Here is an 18659-nt window from a genome sequence, read left to right as displayed (position 1 = left end):
GCTACAATGTCTGGGTTCTTTGCTGCATTTTCTACTTTTAATTCTGATAATTTGTTTGGTGGTGAATCAGCATTTAAATATAGTAACTTTAGTGTTTTTACTTTAGTAGCTTTTTTGTTAGGCTTGAAGGATGGTGGCATTTGTTTGGCTTTGGATATTCTACTTCATATTTGCTGTTGCTCTTCGTTGGAGTCTTTACCTCGCCTCCAATCGCTCTGCATCTCCATTTGACGATCGCACTGGGTGCGGGCATTCCTCTTCTGTTGTCTCTTCACGGCGAGCATTTGTCTCTGCATGGGCGTGAAATCTGGGTTTATATATACTTTGGTACGAATTTCTTCATTTGATGATTTTCTTAGATTTGGAGCTGTCCTCAGGATTGTTTGCCTTTTCATCTCAAGCTCTTGTGAGACTACCATCTTCTTTTGGTCTTCCAATCCGAGCAGTTTCTAGTATCTCCTCTTTAGTAATATTTGCCCCGAGCTCGTTTTCTTGAGTCAATTTGACAACCTGTGTAGTGTCATTGACAGCAGTAGATTCAGGTAGCCCCATGACTACAAAATTCATCTTTTTCCGTTCTGTTAGTTCCTTTTCTACTTCTACCTGAATAATTGCATTTATTGTCGGCTGGATGTCGTGAGGTGAGGGTTTTTCACTATCATTCGAAGGTGTTGCCTCATGAGGTCTGTGAGGTTGAGGTTCTGTTAGCTGTCGCACTTGAAGCTGTAGAAGTGCTACTTTTCGCTTGGAGCAGGAGAGGCATTCGTATTTAAACAGGAGACACTCGTTGTCTTCTCTCTTCATGACCAGCACGAGATCGGCATTTATACCTCGGCAAGAGGTATGTTCCCACTCGTTGCAGAAAAAGCAGAGGAAAGAGGGGGCAATGTCGACATCTTTGTGATAGTAGCTGCATTCTGTGTTGTTATCTGGGAAACTAGTGCTCCAAGGAATCTCTTTTGGGCTTCGTAGGCTGGCTTACCCAGGGACCTTGGCTTTTGGTAGATTCTTCTCACGGAGTCCTTCTAGCATTTTGTGCTTTTGGTGGAGGAGTTGTTTTATATTGGTCATTGCTATAAAATTTGCAACTATAGCATTGCCATTGTCCTCGGAGTTTATCAGTAGCTTTCTTATTATACGCATGGCCTGCGCAACCAAAGTGGGGCCATTTTAGGCAGTCTCGGCACTGAATTCCTCCATGAGCTATTATTATATTTTTCTTGTTACATTATCTTTATAGAAAGCGTTATCGTAGAAACTCAAAAAGGGCCCATTCGATTGAAAAATTGAAAGGGCTAGTGCCCTTTTTAAATGTCGAAAGTCATTGGAAGGCTTGACATTTTTATAGTAAAGATCAATCTGGGTACAATGTATTATTTTTTTTTTTTTTTTTTTTCGTTTAGACCAGGGCACTTTGTATCGAAGGAGTTGTCATGGGAACTTCGAAAAGGGCTCATTTGATTGAAAATAGAAAGGGCTAATGCCCTTTTTAATAGTCGAAAGTGATTTGAGGGCAACTAGTCCCCCTCCCATTTGCCCATTATGTTTAAAAACTAAATATTGCCTTAAGATTAAATCAAAACACACTGTGTTAATGCTAATTCCCAATAAGGCATCTCAGCAGCATCCCAAGAACGACTGAGGGTATTATGTTGAAACTTTCAGGGCTACTTCTACTTTTAAAATTTAACCAAATCAAAGTAGTGTAAGTGTATCCAAGCTATCAAAGAGAGTAAACAGATTTTTTATTTGCGAATGGTATCAAGTATTGTATTTCAGGTCAACTAGAGGAGGTATGAAACTAAATTAAACACTACTATTTGTGTCCAGATTTTTGAAAATGTATATGTTGTTAAAAATAGCTGAAAGTTTTTCTCCAGCATACAAATAGCAGGCCAAACAATAAAGTCTTAAAAAAAATGAAAAGATTTAAAGTATCATTTTTTTTCCCTGAAAAAACTATGTCAATATAAAACGAACAGAAATAAATTAAAACAAAACTTTTTCCACAAAATAAGTTTTTCATAGAAAAGTAAAGAACTCCATTAAACAAAAAATGAGCAGAAAATTAAATCAAATAATCTACCAAGCGTGAAACTACCGCAAATCAGCATCGATAAATAAATGAAACCTAAAACGAACAGAAATTACAATAAATAACCGAGTCAAACTCAAAACGAGCAGAAATTAACATGAGTAGGGTTCAAAACCCCTACGCCTTCCCAAGGCCGGAACATAATTTGCATTTTTTTTTTTTAAGTACAAATGAATGTGAATTGTCAGTTTAATATAAATATACCGATATTTAGTAATCAAAATGTTAATATTATTTGATTTATTTAAGTTATGAAAGTAAACATTTATATTTTTCAGTAAAGTGCAAATTATGTTCTGGCCTTGGGAAGGCATAGGGGTTTTAAACCGTACCCGTGTTAATTTCTGCTCGTTTTGAGTTTGACTTGGTTTTTTATTATATTTTCTACTTGTTTTGAGTTTCATTTATTTATCTATGCTGATTTGTAGTAGTTTCAAGTTTGGTAGATTATTTGATTTTATTTTTTGCTCATATTTGGTTTAATGGAGTTCTTTACTTTTCTTTGAAAAACCTATTTTGTGGAAAATGTTTTTTTAATTAATATAAATAAAAGTTCTTTAGACTGTGATTGGTCTGAAGTAGGCAGAGAATAACGCAGCTTATATTGGGCGCACATGCCCCCTTGTGGTACTAGCGTGCAATTTTTAAATTTGAAATGACAGGCCTATTCAATGTTCAAATTTGGTATGTATAAAAAGTAGGTTCTCTGTTGTTGTTTTTTTTTTGGGGGGGGGGGGGTTCGGTGCCTCTTTCAGAAGCTATAAGCATTAAAACCTAAATTATCCAAGAATTCAATGAAAGCAAACTTTGTCTGCCAAAATAATGGTGATTAACTATTCATTGAATATAAGAGTTGCTTATCACAAAGCTGTATAAGTTAAAGTAAAAAAAGATCCTTCATTCAATGGGTAAATTTAGACTGAACCAACCCACAATAATTAAATGATTAATTATTATGAGCAATAATTTAGTTATTGCGAATTTCAATACACAGTAATTAAATCTTCATTAATAAGTAATGAGCATCTCTAGAACCAGCAAAAAAGGTTGATTCTATTGATGCAAATATTGTTATTTATTTTTTTAGAACTTTGGTTTCTATTGACAATGTTTTCTTTGCTCTTTACTTCCGTTAATTACTGATTCTTTTAGTGGATAAACTGTTTCGAAATTTCGGTTTTTTAGAGCTGCGATTATCATTTAAGGGTTTTAGTTAGTCTTTAATTACCCTTTGATGCCATAAACAGCTTCAATGTTTCTTATTTAAGCCTAGGCCAATTCGTTTCCTTCTATATTCCAACTTTCAATGTATTACAGACTTAGCTGCTTGAAGTTTCAAAGGCCTTCCTCCTCAAACAGGTATACTTGAAGGAATTCCATGAATGAAAGAGAATAATTTTGTTGCTAATAATTTCTACATGACAACTTTATCCATTACAACCTAGTCGTGTCCCATCGAATCTATTCCCTTATTTTGAACATATTTGATGGTTATCAAATTTACCGACTGAGTCTTTGCAAGTTCTTCAAAAAGTCTATTGGCTTATCTTCGTAGTAGATACGACGATAGTCCAATTACTACTCTGCTTTAAATAAAAAAAAAAATAACTTTTTGGGATCCCTGCTTTCAATAAAAAAAAATTCGAGATATTATCATTTAAATTTAATATCCCCCTACCCCCCCCCCCTCTGGATACCACCTTGATAGGATACCGTCTCAGCTTCCATTAGAAAAATAATTTACTTAATAATTAACTAGGTCACTATATGGTTCAAACAAACGCGCAAAATAACGTTAAACAGCTTAGTGTTCCTTGAAAAAAAAATTGAGGGTATGAGTAAAGGGGTACAAAGACAACAACAAAAATGTCCAAATTATTCAGATATAACTAAATTTATTGTAAAACTGAGTCATAGATTCGCCGTGGCATTCAATAAGATCCAAAGAATCTAATTAAAAGGGAGCACACACAAAAGCCAAATTAGGTCAGTAGCCTATGAGAAATCGCAAAATACCCAAGACAATAAACAAGTCTTAATGGGGGGGCCATGGGTCTATCAAAATATTTCAATGGTTTCCCAGGGAATTTGATATCATTTTCTTCTGTCTCCACTTTAAATGAAAAAAAAATAATTATCCTTTTGGCATCCCTGCTTTCAATAAAAAAAAATAATGTATTATCACTTAAAAATTATACCCCCTTATCCCCCCCCCGTATAGGCAATAATTTACAATTTACTTATGAGTCTAATTTTTGGGGTAGCTTCCGAACAATTTATTATTAAACATTTAGTCGTTCAACAATTGAGTATTAAACATAAAGAAAACCTTATCTAAAAACAGCAAAAAAAAAAAATCTGCTAACTTACAATTAAACTGTTGAAACAATCTGTCGGCTGTCAATTTAAAAATCCAACTGAAGGCTGAAGCTGTATAGTAGTAAATTCGTTCTATAATTCTATTCAACTTGAAAATAAAATTCTCGACTACGAACAATGTAGGAAATACTGATTGGGAAACACAGTTTGAAACGATTTAAACTCATCTTATATATACATCACTGTTTTTTGTTAGCATACTAGAAATTGATCATATAGCAATATTTGCAATTGCGTAATGTATCTCTCTTGTTTTTATGCAAAGTAACAAAAAAGATGAAACTTAATGAACAAGAGAGTAGTGAAGAATTATGGTATGCAAAGTAATATTTGGCAGGGAAAGTCACTGGTGATACATCGCTAGGGGTGGCACCGTGATTACGTGCTTTTCGGGGATTCGGGGAACCAAATTTTTTTCGGGGTGACGCATAGGTTTTTGGGCAAATACCCAAAAATTCGGGGATAGTTCAAGCCCTGCTTGATTTATAATCAGGAAAATCAAAATACTTAACCACATGAGAAAGAAAAGTATCGAATTTGCGGTTGACTCAGTAAAGAATTGCCGTAAAACTAATTTAAAATCGACCGAATGCCGCCGTCTCTGGCGGTGGCGGCGCGCCTCTGTCGACCGGGCCTCTCGTCGGCGGTGTTCGGTCGATCCGCCGGCGCGGCGCCGGGGTCTAGCTGCAATCATGATGTAGGCATTTCTACTTCGTTTAGTGAAGCTATTGTTAAGTTTTGTATTTTGTGTTTCCCGTGGCTTTAACATTAGCCTAATTGCATCTTTTGCGTCAAAAAATTATAAATCTTAAAAGGAATCGTTCAGACAAATGTAAGAAATAATTGATTCAAGTGACTTTTGTTGCATTAGCTTTTCACTTCAAAGACATTAGCCTTTTAGCTGTATATCCTTGAAGAAATTTGTTGACACCACAAAAATTACTGCTTTACTATAGTTTATCTTTTGGTCAATGCTTTGTCAAATCCTTCCTAGACCGCCAACTTTGTTCAATTATCGAGTGGGGGTAGTCTAGAAATAGATTTTGAGCTATCGTTAGACATATGCCACATTTACAACGCGGATTTACTGCACCGAGATTAAGGTAATATTTGTTATTTGGGATCAGTTGAAGAGCTACAGATAAATTTGGTGCGGTAAAATGGACATACCCTTCAAAAGCAAGAAGTTAGAAGTTAATTCCAGCACTGAAAGATGGAAAATTTTTATTGGAGAAGTTAAAAACACTTCTAGAATGTACATGGTAATCCTTGTGATTTGATCTATTGAAGGTTAAGCACCTACTCTGTTCGTGCCCAATTTTAAAACGGATCTTACTATTGCTTGGATTACTACTATTACTTACTATTACTTTTGGTGTGCTACTGATTGATGTTGTCTCTGTTTATATATATATATATATATATATATATATATATATATATATATATATATATATATATATATATATATATATATATATATATATATATATATATATATATATATATATATATATATATATATATATATATATATATATATATATATAATATATACCAAACCTACCCCAACCTAACCTCCTACTACTACTACTGCTAAAATACTACTACTACTACTAGTACCTGGATCACTACGATAGTTAACCCAGTTTATGTGAGTGCTGATAAATTAAATGCCCGGTCTTGGAAACCTTTGAAAAAAAAGGGGTCAGCCTCAAACAAACTGCTATACAAATCATACTTTCACTAACCGACCAAAATCTATGTGCTGATTCCGGATCCGAAAAGTCTACCACTCTAAATATTTCACGAATTTGAAGTTGTGGCAAAAAACATGTTGATTGAGTAGTTGCCAGCAAAAGCAATTAAATTTGTCATTTCTATGCTTTTTTATGCTGATGAACATGAAACTATATATTTGCAATCAAGAGATTTGTTTGGGGCTCAAAGCTCTGAAGAAGAGTGAGGCTGAGGGAGAGGTAGGGCTTGTAGGCGTATATTAAACTTGCCCCTTGGCAAAACATTTGCAGTTTTGAGCCTGTGGTATCAGCCGAGACTGGCTTCATGTTAAGTCTAGTGTGCCTGGAACCTTTAATTTTGTGAAAGTGAGTAAGAATAAGGAAGGGGGAAGTTGAAAGGCATATTTGGCTACCAAAAGAAAAATACGTTTTTCAAAGAACTTCCCTTATTTGAGACGAAACACTACTTTCCAAATAAGAAATATACTCAGATATAATGGAACTCACAGATCGATTGCAGGGAAAAGTCAAATTAACACAAAGCTCCATTGGGTAGCTTTAAAGCTATTACAAAAATTTGTTCTTCTTGTACCATCGTCTTCAAAGTTTCCGGACCAACTATTTAACAGTTTGAACAACTTACTCCTTTGCAATTACCACAAGGTCAGGTATGTTTTAAGCTGTGCTTTTTGCAAGGACGTCGCAGCATCGAACATTCGCCTGTGCAATTTCAGTGAAACACTGAGAAAAGGGGATGCGGTGCCGGTAATCTATCTTAATACGCAGGTAGTTATTATCCAGCTAAATTCCAAAGAATCTAGTCGAGACTCTACACTTTTCACGCTTGTACTTTGAAGTATGCTCGAAGCAAATCATACTTGCAAACATCGCTTTTTGGTCGGAGTGTTTTTGCCTCTACATACTTCCGGATTTTAGCTTTTTCGAAGAATAAGACTTTCAGCTTTTTCGAACAATTTTCTGTAGCAGACCTGGTCGAGGCTTGTTTCGTTTTCTAAGCCTTAAAAACGATAAGCATGGCCTTCTCTCCAGCTCTGCTAATGTCGCGTTTTGTAGCAGCTGAATCCAGGAATAGTGAGGTAATATCCTGGAAGTTTTTCTCCTTTTTTGCATGGTTCAGTGGTGTAAATTTTCCTGTACCATAAATTCGCAAAGTCGGGTTGCACCCAAGAAGGGCATGGTAGAAAGGAATTTGTTTGGAAAGGGTATCACCGAGTTTCAGTTTGGCTGCCAATATATTTCCCAACGACGGTTTCCAGTTTTCTTTGGCTTTGACTCAGAAGGAGAAATATTGCTTTACGACGTAGATACGACCAGTTTTACTACTGATGACGGTCACTGTATATGTGACCGAAATATCTGGTATTTTTGTGAATTTCTATCATCACTGTCTATTAAAAGGATTTTATCCCTATTTGAACTTTTATTTATTGCTTTACAATCTCGCTTCGTGCGTTACAGTTAAAGGACTAGTAAGTTTGGATCTTCTCATATTGCGAAAGAGGGTTGGCATTTTGTCGACTCGACCGCAGTCATCACAATCAGCAGCTTGGCATTTGATAAAGACTGGTGAGTTTTACATTCTGAATAATTAAAGTTGCCGGACAGCATACTGATGATTGCATGCTCGTTATCTGTGTTGGCAAGGAAATAATCTTTTTTTTTTTACTGAACAAGGGATCTGCGGCTGAATTCTGATCGCAGGATAGTTCCACACCGTGGATCGTGTTGTGTCCATCGATCGTTCTTACGTTGTAATACGCATTTGCAGCAACGTGATGTATAAAAAACTTGCCTTCTAACCCCTGTATTTCGATGTTTGCAGACACTGAAGCATTCAGCTTAAATAAACCAGTCTTGGAGTAGGATGAACAGAAGCCCATAGCGCAGAGAGTATCAACTAGGTTACCTTTTCTTTGCTTATGATGAACCTTCACAGCGAGTCCTAATTGAAGAGGGGTTTTAATGGATCTAGGTCGACTGACTTGCATGATGTTTTGGCCAGTTGTAGGTACTTTTATTTTAGTATCTTTACCCACGAACAAGTTCTTCAGGGAGAACTTCAGAGAATGTGGCAGGTAGTTTGAATTTTCTTCGGGATTTTTCTGGTCATATGTCTTAACATACTCTGTCATGTCTTGGGTAATATACTTTATGTCGCACTTCAACATCTAAGCAGCCGCACTAATAATGCTCATTTTCTTATGGTTTCCGTTGCTATCACTTGGTTGTAAGTAAACTTTTTGTAATGTAGAATTAATTTTGCACCAATATTACCGTCAGTCTCTCATCCCTGCTCCATTGTCAAACCTCTCCTTGAGGAGCTTCTTCATGTAATCTTAGCTATACCAAGGCTCCTCTGAATCACCAAGAAACTCACTGATCGTGTTGACCAAATCACGAACTGTTCGTCATCATTCGCTTCAAAGAATAAATAACAGTTCGAATTGGGATCAATCATTTTATAAGACAGTTTAAAAAAAGAACAATCAAAAAATATACTGGATATTTCGATTCTGCTGATGAGGATCATTATACATGTGATCGAAATATCCAGTATATTTTTTTATTGTTTTTTTTTTGTCTAGTAAAAGGACTTATACCTATTCGAACTGTTATTTATCGTCATGGAAAGGCAGTGTGGTCTTCGATACTCCATACGTCGCTTCAAAGAACCGCGACACCTTTTCAAATGCGTGTTTTTGGTTCATGTATGCTCTCCTACTTGTCTTTCTGACGAGTCTGTTGGTCGGATTTGCTATATATTTCAAAGGGAGCTTTTTGCAAGATGCGAAGTTGCAGTAACATGTCTTGTGGTATGTAACGTCTGATACATACAGATCCAAATTTGCTGCTAGAATTCGGCCGTGAACTTTCTAAGACCATTGATCCGTTTGCTCTTATCATAGCAGCGATTTGAAATGCCGAAGGGAGATCTGGTCGTCGACTATAGCAGCAATGCTACCACTAGATGCCTCATATGAAGATTGTCTTTTGACAGCATGTATGAAAAACGAATTGTGCGGATAAGAGTGAAACAGAGTGAAATTTTCTTTGGTAACCAGGTACTCTAACCGACAAGTTACATTATAATTTGGAGCGGATTCCATTTTATCTATTTTCATAATGTTTTAGCCATAGATGATTCGGCAAAGGACCTCTAGCTTGTTCATTATTCTTTAATGTGGATGGGGTATTCAAATACTCGCTCTAAGGCTCAAAAATATGTTGAAGTCGATATTTTAAATTCCATCAAGATCGTAACAGTTTTCCGGGGTGTTTTCCCCGTTTATCGAAACCGCTCTTATGCAATATCTCTGGTGAGTAACTTTAAACTTAATGAATTAAAACATTTAAAATCAGCATAAAAAGAATATTTTTTAATGTATATATTGCGACAAAATTTTCATTTTTACAACTACTACTACTAGCAACTCAACATAGCACCAAGCCGCATGAGGCCAACACAGCTACGCACGCTTCTCCTCCATCCTAATCTTTTCAAAGCATCCCTCTTTAAGCTCTCGCAGGAAGTTCTCGTTTCCCTTAAATCTTTCTTTTATAGCTTCTTTCCAAGCCAACGGCGGATGAACTGCTTTCCATTTAGCCCTAGATGGTTCAATTCAATTTCAATTCAATTATTTTGATTACAAACAAAACATAACAACTAATGACTAATAACCACCTAAAAAAAAGATACACAAAAGCACTTGTGACCTACTTACATTTTGTTTTAAACAAATAATTAATCAAATTAACAAATTAAATTAAATAAAAAATAAATAAATTACACAACCAAAATAAAAACTATAACCAATCTCTCATCAGCCATCCTACCATAATAATAATAAGATTAATAATAATAATAATAATAAATAAATAAAACTACGAACCTTTTCCTACTAAATAATTTTTAAATTACTTTTAAATAACCTGAGGTGCTCAGCCACCCGAAAGCTCTCTGGAATGGAGCTCCATACATGGGGTCCTGAAAATTTAGTAGGTAAACCAGCCCTGGTTTCATTTATATGTGGTACAGCAAAATTATCAGCATGACGAGTCTCATAATTGTGTAGTGACCTATTGTCACTAAAATAGCCACGAAAACCTTCAGGACTTACATAATTCCAACATTGGTATACAAAAATTCCTAACTGGTAGTCTCGCAACTGTCCTGCATTAAGCACTTGTAATCTGTTGAAGTGTTGGTGACACTTTCTACGTAGCCTCAAATGTATCGCTTAATTCTGAAGGATCTGAACCAGTTTGAAATTTGTATAAAAATTGATTGACCATAACAAGCATCCATATGAAAGATAAGGATGAATCAAACCGTGGTATAATAACAATAATACCCTTGGAAGTAAATCATTCTTAAAGCGTCGATTTGCACCTAGATCATGGGCAACCTTTGTTGCAACAACATCACTGTGACGTTTCTATGATAGATTGCAATCAAAAGGGACATTGGCCGAAAAGGACATTCTTTGGCACTTTGTCATCCTTTTCTGCAGAACGTTCCCTAGCCATGCAACCTATCGCTCATTATAGCCCTAGAAAGCGGGATTGAACCACACTTTTCGTACAGCCTACTGTTTAAAATAAGGTCAGTGAGCCGGATATCCAAAACGATCCGTAAGCAATTTCTCTGGGAAACTTTTGCAAATTTTCCTTCATTTTTTGGAGTGCTCATGCCCCAGAGCCATACTTGACCACTGTACTCACTGTAGCTTCCAATATTCTATTCTTGGTTCCCAGACATATCTTCATATTGTTCCAAACTTTTTTTGAACTATGAAAAAAAAACCTAAGCCTTGGATATTCTACTTTTAACGTCTTCACTGCTCCCACCGTCCTTACCAATAATACTATCAAGGTAAGTGAAGCTGTCCACATGATCAATCTTTTCGCTACCAAATGTCACCTTTTTATCTTCATTTATTCCTAGTCTTAGTGGCTTATTCTTCCTAACATTTATTTTAAAGCCTATTCTAGCACCTTGAACTCGCAAAACCTCTAAAAGTTCATTCATTTTGCTCACACTTTCATCTAGGATGCTTAAATCATCAGCATAATCTAAGTCTAGGAATATTGCCTTTCCTGTGCTCCTTAAGACAAAGTCCATCAAAGTAATCCGTATAAATAGGGATAGAATACAATCCTTTTTAACCCCCGATTTAATACGAAACCAGCTACTAACCTCAGTTCCTATCTTAATCGCAGCAGTGTTATTCTCGTACATAGCATTAATCAACTTTAATGTATTTGCTTGATACACGACATAAAGGCAAAACTTTCGCTACAACTCTTGTTCATCTGAATCAAATTCTTGCTCGTGATCTATAAAACTAAGGACTAAAGATCTTTGATGGATCTGGAGGATATGAATTATTAATCTAATGGGGACAGCTTGTTCGACATAACCTGTACCTTTTCTAAAACTGCACTGCTCTTCTCTTAAAACTTGGTCTACAGTATCACTCAATCTAAAAAGTATTATCATATTCAGTAATTTGCTACCTACAGGGAGCTGATTAATGCCTCTATAATTACCACAGAATACTTCCTCTTAATTTATTAATATGCCAGTATAATATTTTACTATTATGCCGTCTAGCTGTATCTTCCATATCCTCGGCAATTTTATCCATGGTCTCTACTTCATACCTCCTTAGTTCATATTTTAGTGTTGTCTTCACTTTCTTTATTCATCTTATTTTCATATGATATGTCATTCAGATGATTGTTGTATAAGCCCCTTCTCCTCTCTATTAAACATAAAGCCTTTTCACTAATATTCCTACTTGTGTTCCCAACTTTATTCCCTAAGACAGTTCACAAATTATTTCAGCAAGTTCACAAATTATTTGTTTTGAAATTATTCCATCCATTTTCTACATTGCCAAATTTTAAACTCTCCAGTTTAGTATTCAACTGCTCCTGTACAGTTTCTTTCAAATTTTCATCCTGGAGTCTACCAACATCATAACTTCCCGGGAGGTACCCTTCCAAAATTTTAGCTTTAAATTAACCCTTGACACTACTAGATGGTAATCTTTAGTTTTAGCCCTTTCCGACGAAGTGGTTCCTCAGTGAAATCACCTTTTCATATTTTTTCCCATGAACCATAGGTGGTTAAAATAAGAAACCATTGGTCTAGCATATGCCTAGCAACGCTATATGACGGGCGAAATTTTATGGGCAGCCTAATTGACACTTAGTGAGGCATAGCTCAGTATTTCGATGGGACTACGTGCTGTTTTTTAAGAAAAAGTAAGAAAACTCAAAATACTTGGTAATTGTTATATCTTTAATATTGTTTTCCTTCCAATTTGTTCTTTGTGTAGTAGAGTACGAGCTAGTATCATCACAGTTTCAGATACAAGCACGATAAGAAGATATTGGACATGAGAGGCTGGCCATCCCTGATGACCACCTTGCAACATATACTAAAAAGTAGCTTCTTGTTTTTTTGTTGTTTTTTTTTGGGAGTGGTTTGAGCTTGAGACCACTTCGCCAGCTCAACAAAAAAATGAAACCCAAGCAATTTTCAAAATACTGGGTCTAGCATCTGAAATCTCAAATTAAATTTGCTCTTTTTCAGCTAAACCGTTATGACAGGCCGTCCTTTGCGGACACAGGATATCTTCAAGTTATTTGATGGCACACCTTCAGATCCAGAATCCGAACTTGACATGTTATCAGAGGATGATGGTGATGATTGGCTGCCAGAGCTTCTAGTTTAAAATGCTGAATCACTGAGAAACTTACTGGCTGGAGAGCTATCATCAAGTGACGACAAAACCGCTAATCAAGTGTACGGAGTAACGGAAGCAAACTACAAGCCAGAATCAAGTAACGACAAAGATTATCTTCCCCTTCGAGTCATAGAGAAGAAGTGGAGTAAGACATTTGAAGTCAAAGATGTTGAGCCCGAGTCCAGCTGACACTACCGAGTTTGGACTTGGAGAATGAGTAGTTATAGATTTTACGACGAGATTAGAAGGCAGAAATTATCACATTTATTTTGACAATTTTGTCATTTTAGTAAACCTCATGGAAAAAATGAAGAACAACGAGCTCTACTGTTGTGGTAGAGTTCGTGCAAACCCAGGTCTACCCAAACTCAAAGCCGAAAAAGAGCTTAGAAAAGGTGATTCAGACTATGCTGTGAGGTCAGATGGAATCCACTGTTTACGGTGGAAGGATAAACGATGTATACAACTTAATTTGACGATTTATAAAGGAGGAGAAGTGACACAGATCAGTAGGAAGGACAAAGATGGATCTGTTACCCAAGTTACATACCCAAACATGGTCGTCGAGTACAACAAGTTTATGAACTGCATGAATAAAGATAAGTTCAAGTCTCTATGCGATAGACAGGAAAAGCAGAAAGTGGTGGTACCGCCTACTGTGGTACTTCATCAACATTACAATGGTCAATGCCTTTGTCTTGTTCAAGTTTTCCACTATACCAGATTCTAACAAGATGACGTTGAAGGACTTTAGATGTTGTGTTGTCGCTGGTTTCGGTTTGAAGTTATTCGTGCAAGGGTAAGGGAGGTTAGCCATCCAGAAAATCGGAAGTTATCCCTAAATTCAAGCCTTACGTTCCTTAAGAAAAGAGACTGAATCAATCAAAACTTTTACCTGTTCAGGGTATTTCAAGAAGACATGCTCAATATTGTACAAAGGAAATTGGAGTGGCTATTGCCCTTTTTAATAGTCGAAAGTGATTGGAAGACAACTAACACCTCTTCCACGCCCACAATTTCCCGAAACACATCCAATCAAAATTTTGAGATAGCCGTTTTGTTCAGGGTAGTTGATTTCTAGATAGCAAATATGTTTTTGAGGAGGTCATTCCTCCACAACCCTCAGGACAAGGGTTTTAAGTTATGCCCTGGGGGTGAGATTGAGCCCTATTGCATAAAATGACAGTGTTCAGTTTGCAAAGTTCCATTGTCCATGAACTACACGAAGAACTGCTTTAGTTCTTTTTACTAGAAGTGAGGTTTTTTCTGCACATGTGTCAAAGTGGTTTCTGCCAGAGACTTCCTTATATTTCATTTCATAGTTGGAATAAATTTTTTAGTTCAATATTTGTTGGTTTCTAAGTCCAGGGACATAGGAAACGCAAAAAAAAGTGGAATTTACTGATGAAAATTCTGTTGAAAAGTGGAATTTTCTGTATACCCTAGTATCATTTATTGATACTGACAGACTTTGGTTTACGGTAACATAATCAAGAAGGTTAACTGTCTTATTGTCATGTGAATACTATGTTAACTTATTGCTTATTTTATGATCAAATTCTGGGTTGGTTATAACTATATTGTTATGCCTATAAAATTGCAGCAGTCTGTACTTACCTGGGCGTTAAAGTCTCCTAATCAAAACACAATATTCATTTTATTAAAACAACATTTAATTTTTCGAGTTTTGTTTTCTGTTGACAGGCTCCTTACTTACCCTTTGTCAGTATGAAGGGTCTATGATGCCAAGCATGTTTGTCCACCATACCTTTTACTAAAATGTAAAAGCGTAGTTCAGATCTAAAGATCTTTTTGTAGATTGGTGCTACCTTGGCATCTCAACTTTAAAATTAAGACCCGCTAATTCTAATCTCTACCTTAGAACAATTGAAAGTATTCTTAAAAAAATAATGAATTAGAATGAACATTAGAATAATCATGATGAAACAGTTGATTCGTGGCCCTAAAAGGCTCTTTGAGCTTTATTTTTGCACAAAATTGCTTAAAGCAGTAATCAAAGCTGCAACCTTTTCTATCTCGGGTGCAATGTTATATTTTTATTTTTCTCTTTTTTTCGTTTCAGTCACATACATGAAAAATAAGTTGCATGATTTGTATTGAGTGAAAGTGTTATTATACTTTCCTTGAAGTATTAATTTTCATTTCATGACAAGTATGGTTCTGCTTTCATGCCTGTTTCATAAATTATATGTCATTTTTCGGATGATTAAACATTTCAGACAAATTTGCAAACAGGATTTCTTCTAAGTTTCAAGGTAACAAGTAAAACTATCGAGTTTTTTTTTTACTCACAACTTGTGTATCATCGCAGGCCCCTTCCAGTTTGTGGCAAGTTCTATCTAAGGAGGGTTTTGGATTTTTAACATATAATATTAAACAAATATTTGTTGTAGGGAAATTTTGTCGTTTTTTGTTCTTTTCTTTTTCAGTTGAAAATTCTTCAACCGAGTTGTAAACATTTTTACGATTTTCCCTGTAATATCTTACATTTTCTGTATAAACACAATTTTTTTTTTATATTATTATTATTATAATTTCCCATAAAACGTCTCGCGTTTGTCACTGGCCTCAATAGGCTAATTTTGGAAGTCTTCCAATTGTCGCAATACAATAGCCTGTCTTTTCTTGCATTCATATTTGCAACACTTAATATTTGTTTCTAGTCTAATTTCAGTCAACAGTTAAATTTCTTTAAGGTTGAGCACAAACCTCTCTTAGACGGTTCCTAGGCTTCTTCCTGTTTTTGGCACTTCTTTGAATCTCTAACACGGCGTATGAGAAAGTTTGACCCCTAAAACACATCAGTGCCGATTTTACTCTGGAGTAATGTTGCCATTGGTGGGTTTTGGGGGTCAAACTACTTTAAGTATCTCGAAGAGTAAGGAAAACATAAGATTTTAAACGTAAACAAACGGCATAATGCCAATGATTGCCAAGAACATGGCAGATATATCAAAACGGCGCTCACGGTCCGCTCTATAGTGACAAAAAAATTATAGTTTTTCTTTAATATAGACTTAAAAGCATAAAATCCTAAATAAAAAGATTAAAAACCTGCAAAATAAAAAAAGGAGACTAAAAATGAAGAATATATAAAGTTATTTAACTTTACAATTGATTTATATGCAACTGGGGCTCATTTACACATTTGGCACTGAAAACCAACCGTGAACATAGATTCGACATATTACTATATTTATTTGCGATTAATGACTTTTTCATATTGTCTTTTATTTTTTAATCCTATACTTTTCTTATTTTGAAGGTTTAATTGAAAGCCATCGACAAAATCTGCCAACAAACCAAAAATCGAAGAAACATAATTGTTGTTTTCCTGTCGAAACACAATTTACAGACACAATGTGATAATTTATGTGTTACAGGGTCTTAATGTCAGTCATAATTTAAATGTTTAAGTACTCTTTAATTCCACTCTTGTCATTGAATTTCAGGTCAGTAAGCGTTCTGCTGATGAAATGGCTGGTAGATCCGAGTCAAACGTGAAAGTGATAGTCCCTCAAAAAGAAATACCCGTGGCCATCAATAATGATGAAACTGCACCCATAAAACAAGGAAGCTACGTAGCTATCAAGGTGGCTTTTATCAGTTTTCACAAGATATAGACAAATTGATGCATTTATATGCTGACAGTTTGATAGGATCGGTTATCTATCTGTTCTCATCAAACAGATTGTCAAAGCAAAATGATTTTATATGGATTTGCATGATTGGTCCTTGAGAAGAGCCCATGTTTATTCCCACCCTGAGCGAGGAATGGAAATCTTGAGCGAGTATAATGCACTGTAATCGGTGAAGAGAATTTAGAAAAAATATTTGAGCGATTTTTTTTACTCACTGCCTATTAACGAATGCACACACGTCTTCAAAGTCATAGCTAAAACTGTGTATTGCACTTGTAAAATGTCTAGAAGTTATTCTGGGCCTACCTGCACACTATGGGGTAAAGGAACGGCCAACTTAAAAGCACTGACGGTAGATCTATTTTCTCAAATTTGAAAATGTGAATTTTATGGGGAAATTAATCCCCCCTCCCAAGATTGGTCTGAAGGGGCTCCCCTCGGAAAAAGTTCTACTTCTCAAATTTTAATCCTTTCTCCCCTCCCAGAAAATATTACTTGATAGACCCCCATGGGTCAGACCTTTGTGCGCACCTATGCTTTTTTTAGAAGACTGAATATTCAGGGTGGAGGGAGTAATCTAAGTATCCAAACCTTTTTCTCCACCATTAGAGATAAGTATCATCAAAGGCTTTAGAGCTCCTGTACACGAGAGGCTTCATCCGCTCTACATCCATTCATGAACAGAAACAAGCTAAATAGTAAGTTTTGTGAGACATTAAAAAACATAGACCAAACATATCTACTTAACCATGTTTTCTATGCTCTTTCTAGTATTATTTCTTCTTTTGCTTCTATTACAAAAACAAAAAACAACAATAAAAAGCTTGACTAAAGAATCCTACCATTTAATTTCTTAATACCTCTGGTTAACAATGGCTCGTGGCTTTGACTTGAAGGCCAGAAACGTGACATTTTCTCTGTAATTATGAATGAGTTAAGATTTTTGTATGGGATGAATTACTTTAAATTAATTGCCCGTGACAAAAATAAAAACCTATAAAGAAACGAAGCGTAAAATACTATGTCTGTTAAGACCTGGAATGACTTGTATTTCTTCATTTTGAAGTCTGTGAGGATGGATTTAATTACTTTAGATGAAAAATCATTGAGACTTGACTAACGACGTTAGGCTAGAGCTAGATTTTCCAAAGGGTATCGACTTTCAGAAATCACACACCAGGTGGCGTATGCAAAGCGTAGCGAAACTGTGCCACGCGTTGTAGAACTATGCGGCACACTTTGCGCAAAACTCTATAGCTCACGAATATGGAATATAATTTGAGCCTTTTTTATGCTTTCAGAAACACGTCTTATTAGGCTCACAGCTCAAATATTTTCTCAATATGGTTTTGTTAATTTTTCTCATGTGGCTACTGAGTCGTTCGGGACCAATTCTATTACCTCCACAAAACAAAAACATAAAAACTGAAAGAGAAAGCAAATAGCAGGTTTTAATTATTATAATTCACCAGCCATCGGACGTTTTATTGTTAGTTTTTTTTTTTATATTTTTATTTGCTTATGTGGTTGAGACTAGGCAATGTATTTAGATACATTTTAGTTTGAAGTAGATATCGGCTTTAAAATGTTAATAATAATTTTTATGGTTATATTGTGTATGTTTAAAAGAAACCAGAAACAAGAAGTAGTATTTTTTTAAGTTTTCTTTACGGAAGTAAAGTTATAACTTAAGATGAAGGGAAATTATTGCTTCGCAGATTACGTGAGATACATCTACAAAATTAGCTCAAATAAACTGGCTTGTGATATTTTCCTATATATTTAGAATTTATAAGTTAGCGCTTTACTGGAAACTGAAATTCTTTCAGTTTTATAGAGAACTATAATTGAGTTTTTTAGAGAATTTTTTACTGATACTAAAAGTTATCAATATTATAATTGGTATAGAACCTTATAAATTAGTCTTTTTCTGCAGGTTACTTATGAAAAATTCTGTTCCTAAAAAACAACCAGTTTTTGGGGGTCTGTCTTGTGTTTTCAGTAAAGT

General features: G+C 35.4%; 1 protein-coding gene across 1 annotated transcript in view; it reads left to right on the top strand.

Moving 5' to 3' along the window:
- LOC148956705 (CDK5RAP1-like protein) overlaps nucleotides 1-16666 on the top strand; it is a 76830-nt gene extending 60164 nt beyond the window's left edge. The window contains exon 9 of the mRNA XM_089096115.1: nucleotides 16463-16666. Coding sequence (XP_088952241.1) covers nucleotides 16463-16633 — 171 coding nt within the window. The 3' untranslated portion in view covers nucleotides 16634-16666. The remainder of the gene's footprint in view (nucleotides 1-16462) is intronic.
- Nucleotides 16667-18659: the final 1993 nt, after the last annotated feature.

This window comes from Artemia sp. Qi Xiang Cuo, chromosome 1 (assembly GCF_049724085.1).
Source record: "Artemia sp. Qi Xiang Cuo chromosome 1, ASM4972408v1, whole genome shotgun sequence".
NCBI classification, from domain to species: Eukaryota; Metazoa; Arthropoda; class Branchiopoda; order Anostraca; family Artemiidae; genus Artemia; species Artemia sp. Qi Xiang Cuo.
This window is presented reverse-complemented; position numbering and strand designations above follow the sequence as displayed.